This window comes from Grammomys surdaster, unplaced genomic scaffold (genome assembly GCF_004785775.1).
Source record: "Grammomys surdaster isolate TR1022 unplaced genomic scaffold, NIH_TR_1.0 125742, whole genome shotgun sequence".
Lineage (NCBI taxonomy): Eukaryota > Metazoa > Chordata > Mammalia > Rodentia > Muridae > Grammomys > Grammomys surdaster.
Genome location: NW_021620574.1, coordinates 630,252 through 656,137, shown reverse-complemented (window position 1 = coordinate 656,137; position 25,886 = coordinate 630,252). Strand labels below are relative to the sequence as shown.

General features: G+C 50.3%; 1 protein-coding gene across 2 annotated transcripts in view; it reads left to right on the top strand.

The window, feature by feature from the left end:
* Asic1 (acid sensing ion channel subunit 1) overlaps nt 1-25,886 on the top strand; it is a 30,433-nt gene that overhangs the window by 758 nt on the left and 3,789 nt on the right. The window contains exons 2-7 of one of the 2 annotated variants that reach the window (XM_028788297.1): nt 619-996; nt 1,520-1,715; nt 23,666-23,816; nt 24,418-24,545; nt 25,076-25,226; nt 25,547-25,603. In XM_028788297.1, coding sequence (XP_028644130.1) covers nt 635-996; nt 1,520-1,715; nt 23,666-23,816; nt 24,418-24,545; nt 25,076-25,226; nt 25,547-25,603 — 1,045 coding nt within the window. In that variant the 5' untranslated portion in view covers nt 619-634. Of the gene's footprint in view, nt 1-618; nt 997-1,519; nt 1,716-21,182; nt 21,984-23,665; nt 23,817-24,417; nt 24,546-25,075; nt 25,227-25,546; nt 25,604-25,886 lie in introns of those variants that run through there. The other variant, XM_028788296.1, reaches the window with a different exon arrangement.

Below are 25,886 nucleotides of genomic sequence, written 5' to 3'. Positions count from 1 at the left end.
TACCATCCCCTCCCAAACACACACACACACACACACACACACACACACACAGCCTGCGCCTGTGCCTGTTTGAGAGCTGGAGACACAGAAGGTGAGGATTCAGGCAGGGCCCCTCCCCAGATGTGCCCACCCCTCCGGAGAGGTGGCCCTGGTTTAGCTCCTGAGATGACAGTCTGTTCCTGGGGATACCCTTGATCCAGAGGAGAGCTCCTGACCCCTAGTTCAGCCTATTGTGGGGAGTTTGATCTTGGCTGGGGTAGACATTCCTGTCCCAGAGTGACCTCACATCTGGAGGGAACTCCCATGCCTGCCTGTGGGTGCATCGGGACTTCCCTCATTCACTCTAGTGGCTGTATCTGGGGTCTCCCATAGTCTGGGAAGCTTGCAGACCATTCTCTAGACCCGAGCTGACATCCCGAGCCTCTGTGTTTGAACGACTATCATCTTGGATGGTCCCTCAGCCAAGCCACCTTTGGAACCTGCCTGTCAGGAAAGTCTTCCCTTGGATGAGCAGTGACCTCCGGATAACGATTTTGAATGGACATAATTGGAGGGTCCCTCTATGTGTCTTCATCTCAGGACAATGACAAAGTCTTGTCTCCTCTTTCCTTCTTCCAGGACCCCCTTGGCAAGGATGGAACTGAAGACCGAGGAGGAAGAGGTGGGTGGTGTCCAGCCGGTGAGCATCCAGGCTTTCGCCAGCAGCTCCACGCTGCATGGTCTTGCTCACATCTTCTCCTATGAGCGGCTGTCTCTGAAGCGGGCACTGTGGGCCCTGTGCTTCCTGGGTTCGCTGGCCGTCCTGCTGTGTGTGTGCACAGAACGTGTGCAGTACTACTTCTGCTACCACCACGTCACCAAGCTCGACGAGGTGGCTGCCTCCCAGCTCACCTTCCCTGCGGTCACGCTGTGCAACCTCAATGAGTTTCGATTTAGTCAAGTCTCCAAGAATGACCTGTACCATGCTGGGGAGCTGCTGGCCCTGCTCAACAACAGGTGGGCAGCTCCCATCCACCCCTCTGCATGGCTTGTGGAGTAGCAACCTCCTTAGCCCACCAAAAGTCAACCAGCTCTGCCCTCTAGCATCCCCTTAAACCTGCCACTCACAGGGGAGGAACTGAGATAGCGCCGAGTACCAGTTACTTACACACAATCTCTGATTCCAGCCTAGGTCAAAACAGCTCTATCCCCACCCAGCCTGAGCTAGGAGATATTGGCTCTTTCCCAGAGAGTGTCGCCTACCTCCTGGTATTATATCCTTCTTGCCTCATTTAAAGGGTGGGATGGACCACCTTTAAAGGAGAGAGAGTGTACCATCCGTAGCTCCTGCCTTACAGATCCTTTGTCTTCTTGTATTCCATGGGTCAGGCTCCCCTGACATACCCAGCTCTCCCTCTCTGCCTATCTATGCCCAGATCTGATCCTCCAGGGGCTCTGAGTGCTGCCCCCACCCCACCCCAAGTAGGGCATGGGTACTAGTGATCACCCTGATCCATGCCACTCATCCCCCGGGCTCCAGGTATGAGATACCGGACACACAGATGGCTGATGAAAAGCAGCTAGAGATATTGCAGGACAAGGCCAACTTCCGTAGCTTCAAGCCCAAGCCCTTCAACATGCGTGAGTTCTACGACAGAGCAGGACACGACATTCGAGACATGCTACTCTCCTGCCACTTCCGAGGGGAGGCTTGCAGCGCCGAAGACTTCAAAGTGGTAAGTGAGTCCCCAGTATGGGGCCTGTCACCCTGGTCTCTAGAAGAGGAGGAGATGAGAAGCCCATTTTATGTTTGCTGTTCTGGGAGAGGAAGCCCGGTGTTCTGGGGTTTGCTTCTGGCAGACGGGGACTTTCTTTAGCACGTGGTGCTGACCAGCGTGAAGACTTGAGCCTCAGCTTTTGCATCCATGATGGCAGGGAAGAAAGGCTGTGGTATAGACTATACAAATCACCCATGCATGCATCCCATACACGTGGACACACTTTACCCCGGGCCGCCCTAACTCCTCCAAACTTGCATTCCGGGCCACAGAGGTCCAAGTCAGCAGTGGTAGGTACGCTACAGCCTTGTTACCCAAAAGCAGGCCTGCAAACTGTTGTCTGGGAGCTTGGAAGAAATGAATGGCTTTGCCACTGCGGATTCCTAACCCAACCAAAGCTGAACGTGCGTCAGATGAGATCCCCCTAGTGTGATAGAAGTGCATGTCAAAAGCTTGGGGAGCACAGGGAGTCAGGAAGCTTCCTCGGGACAGCCATAGGGGTCATTGTCTCCACAGCACCCTCACAGAAGGCTGGCATGCACGCACACACACGTGCATACCCACATGCGCACACATTCACGCTCACAAGGGCAGGATAGGTTTCTCCTTGTCATAGTCACACCCAGAGCCAGAGGCTCTAGACGCAATCCAATTACAGCTGAACTGGAGGCTCCCTTTGCTTCTGAAGATGGAGATGCCTTCCCTGCCGTTCATATCACACCCTATCAATATAGAGCCCTCCGGCTCACACCACAGGTTCTGGGGAACTGACTTTGGCAACTGATATACTAGGTGTTCTTGGGAAAAATTCCTCAGGGCTAAAAATCACTCATTGCTGGGTGTTGGGTATATACACATAACGGGCTCTCAGCTACACACACACACACAGCTGGCTGTCAGGTGTATACACATAGCTGGCTGTGGAGTACACACACACAGCTGGCTGTCAGGTGTATACACATAGCTGGCTGTGGAGTACACACACACAGCTGGCTGTCAGGTACACACACATAGCTGGCTATGGGGTACACACACAGTTGGCTGTCAGGTATACACACATAGCTGACTGTGAGGTACACACACACAGCTGGCTGTCAGGTACACACACATAGCTGGCTATGGGGTACACAACTACAATCCCAGCCCTAGGAAGGCTGAGCCTAACTGGAACTTTTGAACCATATAGCTAGACCTTGTCTCAAACAAACCAAAACTATACCCAGATGTGTTGACACATTGGCCCAGCAAAGTCTGAGGCAGGATGAGCAGTTGAGCCTGGGAGTTTGAGACTAGCTTAGGCAACAGAATAAGATTCTTTCCAAAATTAAACAAACAAACAAAATCCTGGATACAATAGCACAGGCCTGCCTGTGATCCTAACACTCGGGAAACTGAGGCAAGAGAATTTTGAGTTCAAGGTACACAATTTGGGATGTAGGGAGTACTTATCTCAAAGTTCACAGAAGAAACACACACACAGAGTGGGGAAGGGGGCAAGAAAAACCCTAAGGATCTGGAGTCTAGACTCTATCAATGCCTTTGCTGCATGACCACGTTATTTTACAAATGCGTAGACAGAGACAGGAAGCAGCAGAATAATTCGCCTCAGCTCACTAGCTAGCTGGTTGATGACAGATCCAGGATTAGAACCCATGTCTCCTAAGGTACCAATGTACTGTGCTCTTATCACCAGGATTGCTGACTCTGAAATTCCCATATCTTTTCCACCATTGAGATTTCTCCCAGAAACCTCTTCCCTTCCGCCTCTTCCTAACTCTCCACTCTCAGTACCTCTCTTGCCTCCCTGACCGTTTTTCTCTTCAACTTGCTTGCTTCCGCTTCGCCTTAGGCAGTGGGAAGGAGACTAGAGCCCTGGGCCTGTTTAACATTTCCTGCTAAGGTTACAGGAGGCTTCCCACTCTCTTTAAGCGCTGCCTTGCAGACCCATTTTGTGGCCTTTGTCAATGCTACGACAAAGGTTACAGGACCAAGATCCTGGCTGAACCTCACCGTTACCCCTGATGCATGTACTTTCTCTTTTACTTTTGCACAACAGGAAAGTCCTGGATTCCCCAGACCTTGAGCCCAGAGGGCTCCCAGGCTCACAAACTGTGTTACTGTAGGTGAAGATAGAAGAGAGAGACAGAGAGACAGAGAGACAGAGACAAAGAGACAGCGAGAGAGAGAGAGAGAGAGAGAGAGAGAGAGAGAGAGAGAGAGAGAGAGAGGAGCTGCCCCTGTCTCAGCATACTGAATATATAACTAGAAAGGAGTGTCGGGGAGAAGAGGAACCTGCTGGCTTAGCTGGTTTGTAGTGTTGGCTGCAGCTGGGAAGAGCATGGCTCAAAACAGGGAGGTGCTAAGATATAAAATACGAATGTAGCCGGGCGGTGGTGGCGCACGCCTTTAATCCCAGCACTCGGGAGGCAGAGGCAGGCGGATTTCTGAGTTCGAGGCCAGCCTGGTCTACAGAGTGAGTTCCAGGACAGCCCGGGCTATACAGAGAAACCCTGTCTCGAAAAAAAAAAAAAAAAAAAAAAAAAAAACAAAAAAAAAATAAAATACGAATGTAGTAAGTTTAGTTGGGGGCTGGTAAGATGGCCCAGTGGGTAGTGGGCTTACTTTCCAGCAAGCCCAATGACCTGGGTTCAACTCCACATGGTGAAAGAGAACCGCCTCCCACAAATTGTCCGCTCACCTCTGCATGAGTACTGTGATGCTTGTTTGCTTGCTTGCTTGCACACACACACACACACACACACACACACACACACACACACACAGAGGTAATGAAATGTCATTGGCCTCTACTGTTTGAGGGAGAATTCTAAGCTATCAGACAGAGATGTGTTAGGTTTGCAGAGTTCAAGAGAAATCCAGGTCCTTTTTTAAAAGGATCAGAGTTTGCTATTTTAATGTGTATGTGCGTTTTCACATGCTTTCACATATTTGTATGAACATGAATATGTGAGCACCCTCAGAGGCTAGGAGAAGGGTGCTGGGTCCTCTGGATCTGGAGTTACAGGCAGTGGTAGGCATCTGATATGAGTGTTGGCTCCTCTGAAGAAGCAGCAAGTATTCTTAACCACCGAGCCCTCTCTCCACCCCCAGTGTGAGTTCTCACTCAGAGGACTGACACAAAGACCAGCATTCTGAAGACCCAACTGTGGCACTTCTTGGTTCTGTATTGTCAGGAAAGACAGGGGTTGTTCTGCTTCTAATGTCTAATGCCTGACCCTGAATCCGTCTGGATCCAAACTCTTCAGCCTTTGCCCACTGCGAGCAGGTTGCCCTCTGCCAGGCTCCTTCCTTATCATGAGCACTGCCCTATCTACCTGTAGGGATCTTCAAGTGACAGCTCGCTGGTGCAGAAGGGCTTGGCTGGCATTCTCCTTAAGCACTCAGTCCTAAGGGGCTCACATTCGGTTCCTCTCCTGTCCTCTCCTTGGTCTCATAATTAACATCTGTCTCCCGGCCTTATCATTCTCTGCTGTGCCTGGTGTATGTGTCAGGGGTCTGGATCTAGACTCCGAGCCAATGTAGCACTAAGAAAAAGCATTTGTCCTCAGGGTCAGGGCCAAGAAGAGACTATCTTGATATCCCTCAATAGCAAAGTGTCTTTTTTTTTTTTGAGATTTTTTTTGGGGGGGGGGGCCGGGTGTCTTACTTTCTAGCCCAGGCTGGCCTCAAATTCCTTAGCCTCCCGAGTGCTGGGATTATAAGTGTGTGTCACTGCAGTCTGCCGAGCAGGGAGTCTTAATTGAGGGCCAAGCCTTTGCTCTGTGTTTGTGGATGCTGTGTAAATGGGCATATGTGGACCTCTTTGTGTGTTTTCCAAAGGCAGGCTTCATGTAAACAGCAACTGCTCTGTTCATGAGGACTGTTCAGGAAGGCACACAGCAAAAGGCTACTCCAGTGCCCAAAGAGCCCAGCTACCCTGATAAGCCTTTCCCTCCCCAGATGTGCTTCTGAACCCAGCTCCAGCGATTGCTGGTCAGAATGTGGAGCCTGGGAGGATGGGGGCGGGGGTGGGGAATGTAGGGCCCGAACAGAGTTGAGAGAAATTATTTTGAAAATCATTTGGGGTTGAGAAAGTCGGGAAGCAGTGGGGAATATCCCTGGGCAATCCAGTTGGGTAGATATCAGTAGCTCCCTCCTGAGTAGCCAAGAAAGCAAGGAAGGCCCAAGACAAGGCCTCTTCTTTCCTGGCCATCTCCCTTCCTTCCCAGTGGGGTGCTTGGTTGCCAGAGCAACAAAGTCTGAAGCTCATCTCTCCTTCCCCACCTTAAGGGCAGCCAGGCCAAGGCAGGGCAGGGGTTCTGTGGTGGGGGATCGGGTGGGGGTGCCCAGCTGCTGCTTGTCTCTGGGCGGGGGCTGGGGAGCGAGCAGAGTCACAGCTGGTGGCAGCCTCCAGCTGCACCTTATCCATCCCTGGCAGTGGGAGCAGGATGTGGCTGGAATGCTGAGCGGCGCCAACGGGAGGAGGGACGGGGCCTGCAGATGGTTGCCCAATCCGCCCAATGCCAGCCCTTCCAGCTGAGACCCGGAGCCTTTGCCTAGGGAGAAAGAAGGAGGGATTCATGTCTGGGCCTTGGAAGAGAAAGAAGAAACAGACAGTGGGTGTCCTAGAGGTAGGGGTGCGGTAGGGGCGGAGTTAGGGGTGCAGTAGGAGCGGAAGTAGGGATATGCTAGGAATGGTCATCTTAAGCAAGGCTGGACACCTGGAGTAGGAATCTGTAGAGTGCCCACAAGATTACTCTCGACAATCCCCTAATGAAGGGGTGGAGTGAAGGAGGTAGGCCTAGAAGGGGATAGGGGATACCTCCTCAGGGTTCTAAAGGGAGATAAGAATATTCTGGAACACTGCGGGGAGGGAGGTGCTAATCTAAAAGGAAGTGAGATCCTGGGGCTCAGACTGGGGACAGAGAGGTCATCTAAAGCCACCAGAGGGCTAGCTACATAGAGTGGTGGAACACTTGATTGGCAAGAGTGAGGTACTAGGTCCTACAACAAAAAGTAAAAAAAAAATTTTGTTGTTGTTTTTTTTTGTTTTTTCGAGACAGGGTTTCTCTGTGTAGCCCTGGCTGTCCTGGAACTCACTCTATAGACCAAGCTGGCCTCGAACTCAGAAACCCGCCTGCCTCTGCCTCCCAAGTGCTGGGATTAAAGGCGTGCGCCACCACCGCCCGGCAGTAAAAAAATTTTAAATAAGTAAATAATAAGTAATCAGAGCCCGGGACCGTAGCCAATTCTCGGACACCCCTTACTCTCTCACTGGACCCCACAGATGCGCAGAAGAAACGTCCTTAGGGGACCTAATCCAAGTGGATTCTTTTTTCTTTTTCTTTTTTTTAACATATGTGAGCACGCTGTCGCTGTCTTCAGACGTACCAGAAGAGGGCGCCAGATCCCATTACAGATGGTTGTGAGCCGACACGTGGTTGCTGGGAACCTCTGGAAGAGCAGCCAGTGCTCTTACCTGCTGAGCCATCTCTCCAGCCCCCCAAGTAGATTTATTCCCTTCAACTAGGGCGGGAGTTGTGAGAAGAGAGACAGGAGGCCAGGCAGTCCCGGCGACCCCACCCAAGGGAGTGTGGATAGGGTATACAAGCACACATTAGAAGAGTCTCCACTCCCCCAAGGAATTCAGACACGCCCCATCCTGCTCTCCTCCCTGGGAAGTGCCCGAGTTGAGTTGCAGAGTGGGGGAGGAGCTAGGCAGAGCCAGTCTGGAACCCAGAGACCTTGGGGGGATGGTCTCTTGCTGTGCCTTCCCCACTTTTCCCTGCATAGACTACAATCATTGGGTAATTTAGCTCCTTCTCTTGCCCCTCCCCCCCCCCCACCCTGGCTAGTCCTCCCAGACTGCTATCAGCTAAGAGGCTACTCCAAGCTAATTGATCTCCCTGCTCTTGCCTAAAGTAATAGGGAATTGATGTAAGAAACTAAGTGCCTCTGGGGGCAGAGTCGGAAGTAAGGACTCTGAGGAGTGGATGTCTAGCTAATGCCCAGCGAGTGGACAGCTCACTGGGTGATGTGTGCTACACCCCACTGTGTCCTGGAGGCAGGATGCCAGCAGATGTGGTTAGGGACATTCTGTTATAAGCACAGGTCACTCCTGGGTGGCTTCAACTTTGTGGAGAGCGGTTGTGATTATGGAGAGGGAGGGTTGGGAATATGGTGAGGAGAACCGGACCAGAGATTGGGAGTGAGGAATTGGGAAGACAAGTTCCGAGATTCACTCCCCTCAGACAGCCACTTCCAAATGCCAGCTCCTGCCCTGGGGCTGAGGTTCGACAATGAAGGCCAGACCTCCCTCCTGCCCTTAGGGGACCTAGCATGATCCAGGTAGAATCCCTCCACCCTGACTACTCCAAACACCCCAGGGTCACAGTGTGCTCCCACCACCTCCAGGCACAGAGGACAGGTCTCTGGAGCCACATCTATTAGCCAGCCACAAGCCTTCATTCAGTTTTCTCTGAGTTGTGGCTGCCAAGGTTGCTACCTTCTGGCTGAGAACAGTCCAGTAAAGGACCCTTGGGTGAACAATCTGAAAGACGGAGCAGGGAAGGCCACAGCAAGAACAAGGTGTCCCTATCCGAGCTGGAGGGCTAGGTGTGGGGCAGAGTTCCACCAGACTCAGTTTCTCAGTTTCTAGGCCCAGTTTCCTGCGAGGAGAGGGGTGGTGCTGAAGTGTTGTCAAGGGGCGGCCCCTGCTCCTGGAATAAAAAGCCTCTGAGGTACTTCAGCCAAGACTGGGTCTGTATATAACAGGTGTGCTGAAGTGACTTAGCATGCTAAGGACATCTTTTGTTTTGTTCGTTTTTGTTTTAGACAGGGTTTCTCTCTGTAGCCCTTGGTTGTCCTGGGACTTGCTCTGTAGACCAGGCTAGTCACAAACTCAGGTATCTGCCTGCCTCTGCCTCCTCAGGGCTGGGATTAAAGGATTGGGCTGCCATGCCTGGCCCTGAGGGATACTTTTAGGTGGTCGTGAAATTGTTGTATTCCATTGTCTTTCTTTAGGAAGCTGTAAGAACTGAGGCTGCTGCCAGGAGATATAACTCGGTAGTGTGCTTGCCTGTCAGTCACAGAGTCCTGGTGGAGGAGAGGGAGAGGGGAGGGGAGAGGGAGGGAAAGAGAGAGAGAGAATATGAAAGAGTTCCAGAGGGAAAGGGGCAGCCAGTTAAGATTTTTTTTTTAAGAATTGTTTATTTTATGTATATGAGTACACTGTACTCAGACACACCAGAATAGGGCATCAGATCCCATTACAGATGCTTATGAGCCACCATGTGGTTGCTGAGAATTGAACTCAGAACCTCTGGCAGAGCAGCCAGTGCTCTTAACCACTGAGCCATCCTTCCTGCCCCAGTTAAGATCTTTTAAGATCCTATGAGTTCTAAGAAAGAAAACTCTTTCCCACTCCCACCATCTGTCAACTGACTGTCTTGGGGGTGGGGGGACCGGGGAGGTTGAACTTTGCTGTCCAGGGTTGCGTGTCTCTAACTGGTGAGTCCCGTCAGCATGCCAGGAAAAGAACATCTCTAGAGGAGAGTTTGCTGCCGTGGCCTGGGCTGTGACAGCAGCTAACCCAGACTTCTCGTGGTACACCCACTGCATGTGTGCCCCTAGAGAGCACATGTACACCTCCATCCCCGTGTCTGGAGGAGAATGCAGATGTAGTATCTGGAATGGACATGTATGGATGTGCACGGGGCACACATAGCTGTATGTGCTGTGGGAGGGAGCTTTTGTGTGGACAGACTGGTTGTCGCATGAGGAGCCCACGGCAGCGAATTTGAGATTACAGACCCCCTTTATCCGTGCTCATTTAAGCCTCACAGTTATGAGTCTGGAGGAAGCTGAATATCACCATTGGAAAGGCCGGGACACTGAGGGTCGCGATGTTATGCCGTTTGCCTGAGATCGTGACAGTCTAAGGCTTTGTCTTTGGATCTTCCAAGTCTGGGCTCTTCAGACTTTGGCCACAGGGCTGTGTGTGACAGACAAAGCTGCTCTGGCCTCCCCAGCTGCATGTGCTCTGAGGAGAAGCAATGTGGAGAGGTAGGAAGGGAAGGAAAGGGTGCAGAAGTGACCCCAGGAATCCCACCCCCTCATGAGTGAGCTGAATCTCTAGATATTTGTTTTAGTTGTTTTATTTATTATTAGTGTTATGGGAGGGGCTTCGAAAGAGGGTATCCATGAGTAGCTCTAACTGTCTGGATTTTGCTCTGTAGCCCAGGCTGGCCTAGAATTCCCAGAGATCCACCTGCCTATACCCAAATGTTGGGACCGCAGGCATATGCTATCCACACCCAGCAACACCTCTGCTTTTTTTTTTTTTTTTAAAGATTTATTTATTTATTTTATTTATGAGTACACTGTAGCTGTCTTCAGACACACCAGAAGAGGGCATCCAATCTCTTTATGGATGGTTGTGAGCCACCATGTGGTTGCTGGGATTTGAACTCAGGACCTCTGGAAGAGCAGTCCGTGCTCTTAACCACTGAGCCATCTCTCCAGCCCCCTGCTTTTTTTTTTTTATTGCACCATCTCTTCAATCCCCACAACTGGTCCCCTAACCCCCAAAGGGGGTAGCCCCAGGCAGCCTCACTGTACCAGAGAGAGTCACACCCCAGGGGAGCATAGCATTGAGTCCATCCCTCTTGCATTGATGATCGACAGCCTTAAGTTGGCCTGCTATCTGGGAAACACCTGTCGACCTGTCATCCTGGCCAGCTGATCAACCCCCTCAGTAGCACCTGCAGCCTTCCCAGTTCTGTTGTTCCTAGCTCTATGCTTCAGATAAAATCTTCTTTCCCCCCCCCCCGTACCAACACCTGGAAGGGAACTTTCATCTTATCTAAAATAATCTCAATGTACTCTGTCAGATCCCCGTGTGCTCCACACTTAAAATACACACCTGAGCCACTGTGGCCTGCCTGTAGTAACCATCTGCTTCGGTAGCTGAGGTCAAGGAGATCACTTGAGCCTTGGAGTTAGGAACCAGCCTGAATAACACTGTAAGACTCCCATCTCCAGTAAATAAACACGTAACTATAGTAACAGCTACTGTTCACTGAGTACGTCCTATGTATCAGATTTTGGGCTACGATAAAAACCAAAACATACATCTTTCACCTCCTCGGTACCCTCCATATTTTCTCTTTTAATTTAAAAAAAAAATTTTTTCCCAGGCGGTGGTAGTGCATGCCTTTAATCCCAGCACTTGGGAGGCAGAGGCAGGTGGATTTCTGAGTTCGAGGCCAGCCTGGTCTACAGAGTAAGTTCCAGGACAGCCAGGGCTATACAGAGAAACTCTGTTTCGATAAACCAAAAACAAAAAAACAAAAAAAAAAAAATTAAGGTTTATTTGTATTTTATGTGTATGGGTATTTTACCTCCTCCTTATGTCTCTGTACCATATGCATGCAGTACCTGAGGAGGCCAGAAGAGGGCAGTATATTCCCTGGCACGGAAGTTACTAATGGTGGTTAGCAGCCACGTGGTGGGTGCTGGGACTCTAACCCAGGACTCTGGAAGAGCGCTGCTTGCCCACTGAGCCTTCTCTCCAGCCCCCTCCACACTACTGGGGCTCCCTCTGCGATGTTAGTAAAAGTGATGTGTACAGCTCTCAATACACATTTCCTCAACTCCAGCTTACCCAAGCTGCCTTCTCCCTGATCTGTGGCTTTAATTAAAGACCAATGGTGACGCTCGTGTTGTCAAATCCAGCAAACATGTCTTTTTCTTTTTTTTTTTTTTTTTTCTTTTTGGTTTTTCGAGACAGGGTCTCTCTGTGTAGTCCTGGCTGTCCTGGAACTCACTCTGTAGACCAGGCTGGCCTCGAACTCAGAAATCCACCTGCCTCTGCCTCCCAAGTGCTGGGATTAAAGGCGTGCGCCACCACTGCCCGGCATGTCTTTTTCTTGATCTTCAATCGCTTTCAAAACTGGTGAGCCAAGCCATGTGTGGTGGCATAGGCCCTTAGACCAAGCTACTCAGGAAACTGAGGCAAGAGGGTCCCAAGTCCCAGGCTTGCCTAGGCTACCCAATGTGATCATGCCTTAAAAAACAAAGAGAAGTTTAAGAATGGCCCCTCTAGGCTCATGTATTTGAATACTTGGTCCTCAGTTGTTAGAACTGTTTGGGAAGGACTAGGAAGCCTTGTCGGAAGAGGTGTGCCCCTGGGGGCAGGCTCTTACCGGTTAGCTCTCTCTGCCTCATGTCTGTATCTTGTAGATCAAGACATGAACACTAGCCGGGGCGGTGGTGGCACACGCCTTTAATCCCAGCACTTGGGAGGCAGAGGCAGGTGGATTTCTGAGTTCGAGGCCAGCCTGGTCTACAGAGTGAGTTCCAGGACAGCCTGAGCTATACAGAGAAACCCTGTCTCAAAAAAAAAAAAAACCCCACAAAAAAACAAAACAACAACAACAACAACAAAAGACATGAACACTCAGCTCCTTCTCCAGCACCATGCCTGCCTGCTCCTGCCATGACGGTCATGGACACTAACCTTCTAGAACTATGAGTCCCAAATTAAACGCTATCTTTTATAAGTGGCCTTGGTCATGTTGTCTTATCACAGCAATAGAAAAATAACCAAGACAGGAGTTGGTACCAGAGACGGCATTTCCTCTGTGGTTTACCCATGGGGAGCTGCCAAAGGCTCCAAACACCATCCTTACCTACTCCTGACACTTCAAGTACTATTGGGTTTGCTGGATCACACGGTCCAAGTGGTGGAGCAGCCTGTAGAGCAGCCTGGACCTACTGAAGAGCCTTCCTCTGTTCCAGGCCCCACTCAAAGCTAACGGCTCTCTGAATCACTATGTGTATGGGTTGGAGAATGTGCTGGTTCCTAACTCCAAAGCTGCCCACAAAGCATTGAGCTTGGTGGTGAGAGAGGCCAGGTGCAGTAACTTGCCCTTCACCTCAGAAGGAATATCTCTGAATACCCCATACCACTGGACTCCTAGGAATTTCACTGAGGTAGAAGGCCCTTGAATTTTGGCTGGATTAATTTATCCATCCTCTGATGTGTATATGTGTCACCAACAAGTCCAAAGTGGTTTCTGCGTCCTGCTCACTTAGTCCAACTAACATAATTAATTTCTTTCTTTTTTTTTTTTTTTTTTTTTTTTTGCCAAAATAAGACAACATGACCAGGCAGCTTAGCAAAGAAAGCATTCAATTTAGGGATCATGTTTCCAGAGGGTTAGAGTTCATGACCATCAAAATGGGGACCGTGGCAGCAGGCAAGCAGACATGGCACAGGAGAAGGAGCTAACAGTTCACATCTTGATCCACAAACAGGAGGGAATGACATCTATTTGGGGGAATGACATGGACTTTTGAAAGTTCAAAGCCTGCTACAAGTGACACACATCCTCCAACAAGGCCACACCTCGTAATCCTTCCCCAAAAGTTCTACCAACTAGGGATCAAGTATTTGAATACATGAGCCTTAGGGACTGTTTTCATTCAAACCTCTACAGGGAAGGAGGGCTGAGGACCAGCTAAGTTGTTAGAGCTTTGCCTAGTGTTTGTATAAAGCCTGGGGTCCTATCTCCAGCCCTGCATATCAGGGTATAGTGGCTTTTTCTACAATCCCAGTGCTTTGGAGGTGGAGGCAGGAATATCAGTAGTCCAAGTTCATCCTTCCCTACATAATTAGCTCAAAGCCAGCTGGGATACAAGTGATACCCTGTCTCAAGGAGTGGGGTGGAAAGGTGGGAATACTGACACATTCCCATAATCCCAGCTCCTGGGATATAGGAACAGGAAGAACAAGAATTCAAAGACATCCTCAAGAGGATTAAAAGACCAATATTATCCTCAACTACTTGAGAAGTTCAAAACTAGTCTGAGCTCCAGAAGACGCTGTCTTTAAAAACAATAGCACAAAACAAAACCTTGAAACATAAAAGAAAACAACAAGATAAACAAACTAAGGGACTGGCCCAAAGCTCCATGCTAAAGAGCTTATCTCCATGCAGAAGGCTCTGGCTTTGATCTCCAGAGCTGCAACAAACAGCAACAAATTGTTTTCCTTGTTTTCTTTTTTGTTGTTGTTTTTGTTTTTTTTTGTTTTTTTGTTTTTTTCCGAGACAGGGTTTCTCTGTGCAGCCCTGGCTGTCCTGGAACTCACTCTGTAGACCAGGCTGGCCTCGAACTCAGAAATCCACCTGCCTCTGCCTCCCAAGTGCTGGGATTAAAGGCGTACGCCACCACTGCCCGGCTTTCCTTGTTGTCTAAATCATCACATTTCCCAAGAGTCTTTAGCTTGTATGTCCAGCCACTTTGTTATTTTACCAGTTCCGTCTCTCTATTTGGCTAGTATGTACTATCAGGGCCCAGCCCGTGGTTTTATTCTCCTTTTAAGTCATAGGGATATAGTTTAAAGACACAGTTTGAAGAATTTTGCACTGGTCTACCTTACACTGTAATAGTACGTACTACATTGAGTATATATTTTCATGGACACAAAACATTTCCAACACTTCGGGTGGTTCCCTCAGGTAAGTACCACCCCACAGGAGTCTGTCGTTGTTTTAGCAGTAAGGGTAAGTTTCATTTCTCTTAAACATCCTGGAGTTGTACTTACCACCCCCACCCTTGACGTCTCAGAGTGACCTACTTTTGCCCATGATCACCCGTGAGAGTCAGTCATGTTGCGATAGTCGTTTCTTTTTCAATGCTGTGTGCTATCTCATTATATTCATAGAATGCAACTTATTTAGATGTTCCACTATTGCTAGACATTTGGGTTGTCACCAGTTTGGGGCTGTTATAAATAGAGCAACTGTGAACATTCTTCTTCCTGGTTTTTTGGTTGACACGTGTACTCATTCCTCTTGGGTATGGAGGTAGGAGCGGTGGTTAAGTCATAAGGTAGGATTCTGTTTAGCTTCAATGGATAATGCCAAATCAGGCCTCTTTTCCTTTCTTTCTTTTTTTTTTTTTTTAACTTTGTATTCTATTCCTGGGCAGTCACACCTTCGCTCATGACTTTGAATACCATCTACACGATACCAGCGCTGGGTCTCAGGCCGGCTCTCTTGCCATAACATCAGCTCTGCCAGTTTTCCGTCCGAGTCTTTACTCAGGAGGCCTTGACGCTCCTAAAAGCCATCAGGTGCAGAACCAGACTCATTCTGTCTTACTTCTCAAACGAACCCTCTCCCTGAATATCTGCTCTGGAGAGCACCCCTCCAGTTACACAGGCCCTTTCGGACACCCCAGTTACACAGGCACTCTGACACCCCAGTTACACAGGCCCTCTCTAGCACCCCGTCTCCCTCACCTGCCTTGACAGACGGGTCCAAGACCTGACGAGATCTGCAGTTTCATTCATAATCTCTCGTTCTTTCTCTCTCTCTTTCTTTCTGGTTTGTTTGTTTGTTTGAGATGGGGTCTCATGTAGCCCAGGTTAGCCTGATACTCACTGTGGAGCCAAGGACGGCTTTGAACTGATCCTCCTGCCTCAGTCTCCCAAGTGCTGAGATTATAGGTACACACACCACATCTAGCCCACACCTAGCTTTGATTATTTCTGATCCTTCAACAGAAAGCATGCGTTACTATCGGACCAGGAGTGCATTTCAATCCTCGCTTCCTCAGAAAACCGTACTGATTCCTCAGTCTGTGTTAGGCTCTCCCGTCCTCTGCCCCAGGAGTATTCTCATAATGGTTCTCATAGTTTGATTTGTAAGTGTTTTAAATCACAAGGGCAGAATCCAGCCCGATCTCTGTTCCCCGCCATGTTAATGAGGGAGGTAGAAGGAAGCCATTTAGAGGTAGATGACCTCGTTTTAATTGACAGTCTGTTTGTTTGCTTGCTTGCTTGCTTGCTTTTGAGCTATTTTAGAACTGTTTGCTCTGGCTGTCCTAGAACTCACTCTGTAGACCAGGCTGGCCAGAACTCACACAGATTTGCATGCCTCTGCCTTTAAAAGTACGCACTATCACACCCAATCTTTTTTTTTTTTTTTAAGATTTATTTATTCATTTTATGTATTGAGTACACTGCCACTCTCTTCAGACACACACTAGAAGAGTACATCTGATTCCACTACAGATGGTTGTGAGCCACCATGTGGTTGCTGGGAATTGAACTCAGGACCTCTGAAAGAGCAGTCAGTGCTCTTAACCGCTGAGCCATCTCTCTAGCCCCCTATCACACCCAATCTTAGTACTTGCTCATGAGGAGACTTGAATTGGTTGTTGTTGTGGTGTGTGTGTGTGTGTGTTGCATGAATGTATATAAGCACACTCGCTCACATATGCCTGTGTAGAAGCCAGAGGTCAGTGTTCTCTCCCATCTCTAGAATGGGCTAGAATAAATCATTCTATTTTGTTATGTGTATTTGTATTTCACATGTATGTCTGTGTACCATGGAAGGGGATATAAAATCCCTAGGAACTGGAATTACAGACAGTTGTGAGCTGCCATGTGGGTGCTGGGAATCGAACCCAGGTCCTCTGGAAGAGTATCCAAGGCTCTTACTTGCTGAGCCCCTTCCTTTATTCTTTTGAAGCAGACTCTCTCACTGAACCTGGAGCTCATGAGTTAGCTAGGACCCAGCCAGCCATTGAGCTCCAGAGAATCTACCCGTCTCCACCTCCCCAGTGCTGGGATTATAGACAGTTGTCCAGTTTCTGCATGGGTGCTGGGGATCTGAACTCAGATCCTCATGCATCAAGCATGTCACCTATTGAGCTATCTCCTGAGCTCTGTGGTTCAGTTCTTGTTTGTCCAATGATGACGCAGGTCCTCGTTGTGTGGGCCATGAAAATCACCAAACCTTGCCCAGATGTGGAAGGAGATGAAATTCAGAAAGGATGCAGAGAAAGTAAGAAGCCACTCAGTTGCCACACACAGCTGGGGATAGTGCTGGACTTTGGGAAGGACTCAGGGAAGACATTCATCCTTGGCTGGAAAGTCCTGACTCATTACTTGATGACTTATTTTACTTTGTAAGGCAGAAATTTATAGAAGAGGTCACCCAACCTCTGGTGTCCATAAAAGGACACATGGACAAGAATGCACACACATATGTACATATATACTACTATGTAACCCTGGCTGGCCTAGAACTTGTTATGTAGACCGGGCTGGCCTCAGTCTCACAGATGTGAAAGCACCAACCTCCCAGGTGCTGGTATTAAAGGTGTATGTGGCCAGGCAGGGCTATTTGTTCATTTTTAAGCAGGGTCTCATGGTGGTCTCAAATTCTCTCTGTAGCTGAGGTCACCTCCTGGTCCTCCGGCCTCTCCCTCTCAAGTGCTGGGATTACAGACCGGTGAGCAGAGGCAGTGAATCCAGGACCTCATTCAGCAAGCGCTCCCTCCACCCAGGGCCCAGAATTGAGTGTAGGTCTGTTTGTGTGCACCTGATCATCTCTTCAGGGACCACTATGTGTGTCTACACTGTGTGTGTGTGTCCACAGTGTGTGCATATGTCTGTGGTCCATGTGTATCCACAGTCTGTGTATGTGTTCACTGTGTGTGTGTGTGTGTGTCCACAGTGTGTGTGTGTGTGTGTGTGTGTGTGTGTGTGTGTGCATAGTCTGTATGTGCTTCCTGGCCTTCTTACCTTCCCATTACTGAAAAACTTTGAATGTGCCTTCTTGAGTGAAATGAAATTGAGAGGGAATTTGAAGGAATGAGAAGAGAGAGAATGGGGGAGGGGAAGTATAGGGATACGAGTATGTACGTGCTTATGTATGGGTGACCATGTGTGTGCATGCATGTGTGCATGTATGTACCTGTGTGTATGTGAGTGCACATGCAGGAATGTGTCTGTGTGTATGCGGGTGCAAGTGTGTGCATATGAGTATGTACACATGCGTGTACCTGTGTGTATGTGCATCTACATTGGTGTATGTGTGTGCATGTGTCTCCATGCCTGTGTGTTGCTGTATTGGAGTGTAAAGTAGTCTTGGTGTAGGTGTGAGGAGTGTAGTTATATCAGCAAAATGTCCTCTGAAGACGCTGTGCGTCCTCACAGCCTCCTCTCTGGTGGCGACTCTCACCCCAAAGCGCCCTCTGCCTTGATTTCCTCTTGTGAATCCAGGATGTCTGAAGGAGGGAGACAGTGCCCTCTAGTGGGCAAGAGGCAGATGGGCCGCAATGGTCAACCTCAGCCAGCATCCCATAAGCCAAGGTCTCTGAAACTGTCCTGAGGAAGAGCAGCCCAGCAGACTCTGCCCCATGAGAACTAAGGCCTGGCAGGCGGGAGAAAGATGTCCTTGAGGCAGCAGACAGAAAGGGCATCCATGGACTTGTACAGGAGAGGGTAACAGTTGGAGGTGGCTGATCTCTCTTCGGACCCAGCCCCTCTTGTGGGTTTTTGCTTTGTACCACATCTCTCCATGTAGTTTGTGTAGGGGTATGCACCTGAGAGGTTAGAAGACAACCTGTGGAAGCCAGTTCTCTCCTCCAGCCACATGAGTTCTGGGAGTCAAATCTAGGTGCTCGGGCTTGACAGGAAGTGACAGGAACTACCTTTACTGCGGCCATCTTGCCCATCCATCTTTTTTTTTTTTTTTTTTTTTTTTGGTTTTTTTCGAGACAGGGTTTCTCTGTGTAGCCCTGGCTGTCCTGGAACTCACTCTGTAGACCAGGCTGGCCTCGAACTCAGAAATTCGCCTGCCTCTGCCTCCCAAGTGCTTTGCCCATCCATCTTTAAAGTTAGTCTTTTACTTCTTTTTCCTGGATGTAGTCGCTCCAGCTGGACCGCTCCCTCTCACAGCCTCCGTGCTCAAGAGGCTGTGGATTACCTCACATCTGACATGTCTTGAGTAGAGGCTGTCCCTGGGGCAGGCACTGTGCCCTGTGGAATCATCAGAGACAATATGAATAGGGTATTGAAGAAGAAGCAGAAGCTGGGCACGGTGGTGTGGGCTTACAAACCCAGCTGCTTGGGAGGTGAGGCCTAAAGAGGACTGGAGCCCAGGGCTTAGGACAGCAACACAGTGAGAGCCTGTCTCCTTGGGAAGATCAGAGGGCTGGGCTGGAGAGATGGCTCAGCACTGAGGAGTGCCACTGCTCTCCCAGAGGATGCTTGGCCCCTTCTCAGCACCCACGTAGCAGCTCTCAACTAGCTTCCGGTGGTCTGGGACTCCTGTTCCAAGAGATCCAACACCCTGAGTGTAGACCTTCTTAGTGTTACACACACTGGCGCGCAAATCACACATGCAGACAAAATACCCACAGATATAAATTAAAATAATCAATTTTTAAAAATGATCAGAGGGATCGGGCATGGTGGTGTACCTTTAATCTTAGCATATGGGAGGCAGAGGCAAATGGATTTCTGTGAGCTCCAGGCTAGCCTGATTGACATGATAAATACCAGGCCAGCCTGGGCTTCAGAGTGAGACTATGATGATAATAGTCATAATAATAATAACAATAATATCAGCATCAGAAGGCCAGCAAGTTGACTCAGCAGGCAAAAGCAGGGACCCAAGTCACTATGGCCAGCTCCAGGTATGAGTTTGGTTCTGAGAGCCCAATGTAAAAAAAGAAAGGCAATTCCTGAAAGTTGTCTTCTGACCAGCAACTCACACGCACAGTAATAATAAACAGAATCAAAGACATGAGGGAAAAAATGAGCCGGAGCTGACCAGAGTCCTGGGCTGTGGGTGAGCCTGGTGCACCTGTGGGCGAGCCTGGTGCCCCTGGGAGGTTTTGGTGGCTGGATGCTGGGCTGAAGGGGGGTGGGGGTGGTGTCAGTAATGAGGGTGCTCGGAATAAGCTTTACCACAAAACACTGAGGAGTTTTCAGCAGGAAATGGGCAGGATGGAATAACTGAACTGAAGGCACGGATATGGGGAGGCTGAGTTGGGAGACCGTCGTTCAGAGGGAAGAAGAACTGAGATGTGTCTAAGGGGCATGGGGGCCTGGAGAGGGGTTAGACCTCTCGGCTTTCTCCTCTTCTGGGGCTCCGTGTCTCTAGAGGTAAAGCTGAGTAAGGCCGAAAGCTGCACAGCTGTCAGCTCTTCTAGAACCCAGCATCCTGCCCCTCCTCACTCAACACATCCCAGGCTTACAAAGGGTAAGGGATAGGAAGGCCCTGGTAGACTTGTTCAACCTAGACCTACTTCTGGCCCTGCTGAGAAAGGGTTAATCTGCTTTGCTCCTCCCCTCCCCTCCCCTCCCCTCCCTTCCCCTCCCCTCCCTCCCTTTCCTTTCCTCCCTTTTCTTTCCTCCCTTCCCTTCCTAGGTCACCTTCTTGGCCCTAGAGACTTGGCTGCTGGCTCAAGTTCCTCAATCAGAGGCCCTGGGTGACCAGAGCGCACAGAGGGGCCAGGGGCCTGTGGGTAGGGATTGGTCCATGGAAAGCAGAGGGAGCCTCAGTTCTGAGGAGCACGGGATGCTAGGGGTTGGGGGGAGCTTTCAGGTTGGTTCCCAACACTGTTCACCTGCCCCAGGACCTTCTGTCTCCACACGGGTCACAGTTCCCTCCACCCTCCTGAGGACAGCCTCTCACATTCCCCTTCTAAACTGGTTTTGTTTTGTTTGCTTTTTTTGTTTTTTTTAGGGGGGAGGGCAAGCTGTGGACTGTGGAGGGCATGGTAGTGTTCTGTCAGCAAGCTTTCAGCTTCAAAAGTCTCTCCCCCAGTGCTGGGAACTGGTCAGAAATGAGTCTGTGGTCAGTGAGAAATATCTGCTAATGGAACCTGGGCTGCCCTACAAGCCACAGAAAATGGGGGGAGGGGAGGGAATGAGACCTAAGTGTGTTGTTCTCCCAGGAGGGATGGCGACCTAAAATAGAGCTGTAGGTTAGGGGAGAATGGGAGTTAGAGACTAGCTGGACGGAGCTGTGGGTCAAGGGAATGACAAGGGGTAATGGAGGCTCAGGAAGTAACAAAGTAAGTTGAAGTGGATGATGGGAAGGTAACTAAGTATCAAAGAAATACTAAGAGTAAACAGAGGCTGAGTAGGCTGGAAGATGGGGGCCGGGGTTGTCAATGTAACAACTGGAGTGACTATGGGTGGAGAGGAATTAGAGTCTAATGCAGAGGGGCCTGAGGCTTGGAGAGCCCAGAACAAGAGCTACATCAAGCTGTCAGAATGAAGGGAGCCGGCAGAACTGGGGTGGGGACGCCGAGGGGCATGCTGGAGAGCTGTGGAGGGTGAGAGTATGCATGTGTGTCCTGGAAGAGGGCAGCAACTGAGGTCATCCTGCCAGTGAGAGGAGTGGGCATCACCTCACCTGAAGAGAGGGTACAAAGAGCCCAAAACCCTCATCCTGCTGGAGCCAGTGTCAGACAGTCTTTGGCTCTCCTCCTCCCTGGCAAGGGCCCCCCTTCCCAGCAGGCTTTCCATCAATTATTCATCAGCGGCACAGACCACGCCCTCTCTAGCAGAGCAGTCTGGTCCTCCTCCTCATGCCCTGCCCCAGCTCAGCCACACTGCCACAGAAGCTCTGGTGAGGAAGGACAAACAGCTAGGTCTTCGGAGGCCTGGCTGAAGGGTTAGGTAGCTGGCCCTGCTGGACCACACCTGCAGTCCAATCTCCGTCCCCTCCGGCACCTCCTTTCTATCTCCTGGAGAAGATGCCCATTCAGATCTTTTGCTCTGTGTCATTTTCCTCTGGAGAGGAGGCCCCAGGATCCATGGGAGATATCTGGGGTCCCCACCACCACCGGCAGCAGCAGGACAGCTCAGAATCGGAAGAAGAGGAAGAGAAGGAAAAAGAGGCAGGAATGGAGCTGGATAAGGGTAACTCACCTAGGGACTTGGTGACCTTCGCCAACAGCTGTAGCCTCCATGGTGCCAGCCATGTCTTTGTGGAAGGGGGCCCAGGACCAAGGCAAGCTCTGTGGGCCGTGGCCTTTGTCATAGCACTGGGTGCCTTCCTGTGCCAGGTAGGGGACCGAGTTGCTTATTACCTCAGCTACCCGCACGTGACTTTGCTAGATGAAGTGGCCACCACAGAGCTGGTCTTCCCAGCTGTCACCTTCTGTAACACCAATGCTGTGCGGTTGTCCCAGCTCAGTTACCCTGACTTGCTCTACCTGGCCCCTATGCTAGGGCTGGATGAAAGTGACGATCCTGGGGTGCCCCTCGCTCCACCTGGGCCAGAGGCTTTCTCCGGGGAGCCCTTTAATCTCCATCGTTTCTACAACCGCTCTTGCCACCGGCTGGAGGATATGCTGCTCTATTGTTCCTACTGTGGGGGCCCCTGTGGTCCCCACAACTTCTCAGTGGTGAGTGGGACCCATGCTTACCACAACACCCCAAGAGTATATACCATGGCTCTCTTTCTGGCCATCAAATCAGCTCCTGAGGCTGGGGCTGATAATCGCTGAACCCTACCTAACCTGGGCCAGAACTCACCTGGGGTCCCAGAGTCTGCAGCTAGGTTAAGAGCCCCTCCCGCCCAGATGCAAAGCTCTCCCTAGTTGTGTCTTGAACTATGTTGTCACCAGTAATTAGCTTCTATTCGGATGCCTGGAATTTCCTCCAGCCTCATCTGCTCTCCTCCAGACCTCTCCATGGCCCCGAACCTTGTTCTAGCTATGAGGTCAACCTTTGACGTGGTGGGGGCTGCCTATGGCTGGCCTTGTTGACTATCATCCCTGGAGGGATAGTTGTGGGGAGGAGCCACCATTTCTCTAGAAGTGCAGAATTGGGTCATAGGTGGAGAGGGCAGCCCCCACACCTTGTCAACAGCTCACAACAAGGACTTCATTGTATCTTTACTTTGTTTCCTGTGCTCTTTCTTATGGGAATCCAGTCCCTACCAGCTACAAGCTGTGTGTGTGTGTGTGCGTGTGTGTGTGTGTGTGTGTGTGTGTGAGAGAGAGAGAGAGAGAGAGAGAGAGAGAGAGAGAGAGAGAGATCCATCTGTTAGTGAAGTTGGGAAACCTCTAAGTCACTGGAAAATATCACCTTTCCCCATTGCTTCCCCCACTCAGAGGTGAAGGGACTTTCTAGATACGAAGCCAGCTGCCACCCCACCATCCCCCCAGATTGGCTTGTAGTCCGGTCTGGCCTGATGCCCCTCTAGCCCATGTAGATTTCAGATGCCTGGCCTTTCTCTTCCATACCCACCACTCTATGCCTACCAGGTAGGAGTACATGGGTGTCATCCCAGTCCCTGAAGTGATTGTAAGCTAGTGTTTTGGCCACTGGGCCTCTGTGAGGGCAGAAGATACAGTATCTTCTGATGAGGAACATATCTCCCTTGAGGTCTCTGAGCTCTAAGGGCACCCAAACATGCTATACCTTGGTATTCAGTCCTGATTCCTGGGAGAAGAGTTGATATGCTGGAATAAGTTTGGTTCCTGGCGTGTCGACTGGGGCTGCTCTCAGGTTCTACTGATAATGGAACAATGGTGGACACGAGAGGCTGAGAGAGGGAAGAGACTGAAAGGCTTAGCTTTGAGGGGCTTAGGTGTGGAGGAAAGTCTTGGAAGGATTTCTAACTCGGGTGAAATCCCAAAGCAAAGATCTAAAGATCTGTTTCAGAAGGCCTCAGAGGTTTAGCAGTTATAGGATCATGGTGACAGCGGTGCACCTTAGGGTCCTAGCAAGAAAAAGATTGTCCCTTGATAGTTCAGTCGAAAAGACTTTAACAAAGGGGCTATTTGCAAAGCCATGTGCAGGATTAAGGAAGCCAGTAAGGGAGGGCAATGGAGCTAGCCTTAGTGGGAAATTGTTATCACTCCTAGGCTGAAGGAGCACAAAGGGAGTCCTCCCGACAAGAGTTACAATGTTACAATCCTAAGGGGCTAAGCCACTGACTGCGGTGTTAGAGGAAGAGGGGATCAGTACGCCGCTATCTGTCTGCCTGTGTCCGATCCTTTGTGGTTTTCAGTGGTTAAACCCAACCAGAAGCCCATCTGGCTGGCAGAACTCTCACGCTCTCTACTCTGCCCTCTACCAGGTCTTTACGAGGTATGGAAAGTGTTACACTTTCAACTCGGGCCAAGATGGGCGGCCACGGCTGAAGACCATGAAAGGTGGGACTGGCAACGGCTTGGAGATCATGCTGGATATTCAGCAAGATGAATACTTGCCTGTGTGGGGAGAGACTGGTATGTTAGCCTGCTTAGGAGCATCCTGCCTGGCCCCAGACTCAACTATGGCTCCACTGTGTGGTCCTAAGCCCAAACTCAGACTCTTCCCCCTTCTCCCAAGATCTCACCCTGTCTGTCTTTGCCCCTATGTGACTTCCACACTCTAGATTCCCTGGCTCCTCCTTCCTGGTTTAGTTACTCTCCAAGGTAACCAAGCATCGTCTTCCATCAGTGGCCGCCACTCACTCTATAAATAACTCCCTCTCTTCTTGGACTGCCTGGCTGTCTGGTCTCAGGGGACTTGGGGGCAGAGAGATGGGGAGAAAAGAGAAAGGGATGAGGAGAGATGGAGAGGGGCAGAGACAGTGACAGTCCAGGATAAATAATCTGAACCGGCAAGATACATTGCAGACATCAGGTAAGAGAGGTGTGTAGGATCCAGAAGTCACTGGAGCATCGTGGAGCTGCTAACACGGGAGGATAGCGGTGTGGTCGGACCCCATTGCCTCTACCAAGTCCCAGTGGGACTGCTTATTACCAGGGAGGTGTGACACCCCAGGTTCTGGAGATGATTAAGGACTCAGAAATCCTCCCAATTCTCATGCCTTCATCTTTACAGACGAGACGTCCTTCGAAGCAGGCATCAAAGTGCAGATCCACAGTCAGGACGAGCCTCCTTTTATCGACCAGCTGGGCTTTGGCGTGGCCCCAGGCTTCCAGACATTTGTGTCTTGCCAGGAGCAGAGGGTGAGGGTCTGCAGTGGGTGTTGGGGAGTCAAGATGGAGTTCTGGGGACTGGGGAGATGGCTCAGTGGGTAGAGTGTTTATTATGCAAGCATGAGGATCTCAAGTGAGACCCCGACACCCATGTAAACCAGAGTGGTGCACAGCTGTAACCCCAGTTCTGGGCTGAGGGGTGCAGAGATAAATTCCTGAAGCTAGCAGGCCAGTGAGCTGCCCCAGATTCAGTAAGAGATCCTCCCTGGAAAACAATAAGTAGAGAGACATAGAGGAACATATCCAACATCTACTTCTGGACTATGCATGGGACACAAACACATGCACACACACACACTTGACACATACACATGACACACACATGCACACACACACTCACAGTGGTGGGTGATCAAGAATGGGAGGAACACTCTGTAAAGTCTAAGATCTTAGAGCTCCAGGGGTAAGACCCCTGAGTTCTGCATCTTGCCAGAGAGGTCCATTTCGGGGAGTTGGGGAGAAGCCCCCACATGTCCCCAGCTCCCCGGCTGTCCCAGCAGCTCATCTACCTGCCCTCACCCTGGGGCACCTGCAATGCTGTTACCATGGACTCGGATTTCTTCGACTCCTACAGCATCACTGCCTGCCGGATTGATTGTGAGACACGTTACCTGGTGGAAAACTGCAACTGCCGAATGGTGCACATGCCAGGTCAGACCCCAAGATTCCGAGCACAGCCCTGGGCTATCTCAGGCTACACAAACCCTCGCCTGTGCCCTGTCTGTATTGTCCTTCCTAACCCTGGTCCCTGGTCATTTCATTTATGTTTCTGGCTCTTGTCTCTTGGATCCTGCCTGTGTCTACAGGAAGTAGGGGAGGGTTTTTTAAGGGTGGGCTGGAGAGTAGGTCACTTCTGGGGCACCAGGGATGGCTCATCCTACTGTCCCATCTTCCAGCTTCTTCCTTACACAATACCACACCATTGCAAGATCCCTTTAATCTCCTGCCCTCCTGACCTCTTTCCTTTATAGGAGATGCCCCCTACTGCACTCCAGAGCAGTACAAGGAGTGTGCAGATCCCGCCCTGGGTGAGCATCTCTGACCTGGGACAGGTAGGGGGAGGGAAGAAAATGCTGTCTGTCCCATGCTCAGGGCACTGAGATCAAGGTTGAACTTGATTGGACAATGGCTGTGTGCTTTCTACCTGCATCTGCCTCTATATGCTGAGAACTGCACCTTCAAAGGTCCCTGTGGAGAATTCATAAGAATCTCTTGGGAGGGTCTTCACCCTCTTTCAGCCTCAGATAGTTGGTCTTTTAGAACCCTGAGGGAATAAGATTAAATACAAGGGCAGAAAGGCTGGGTGAGGAT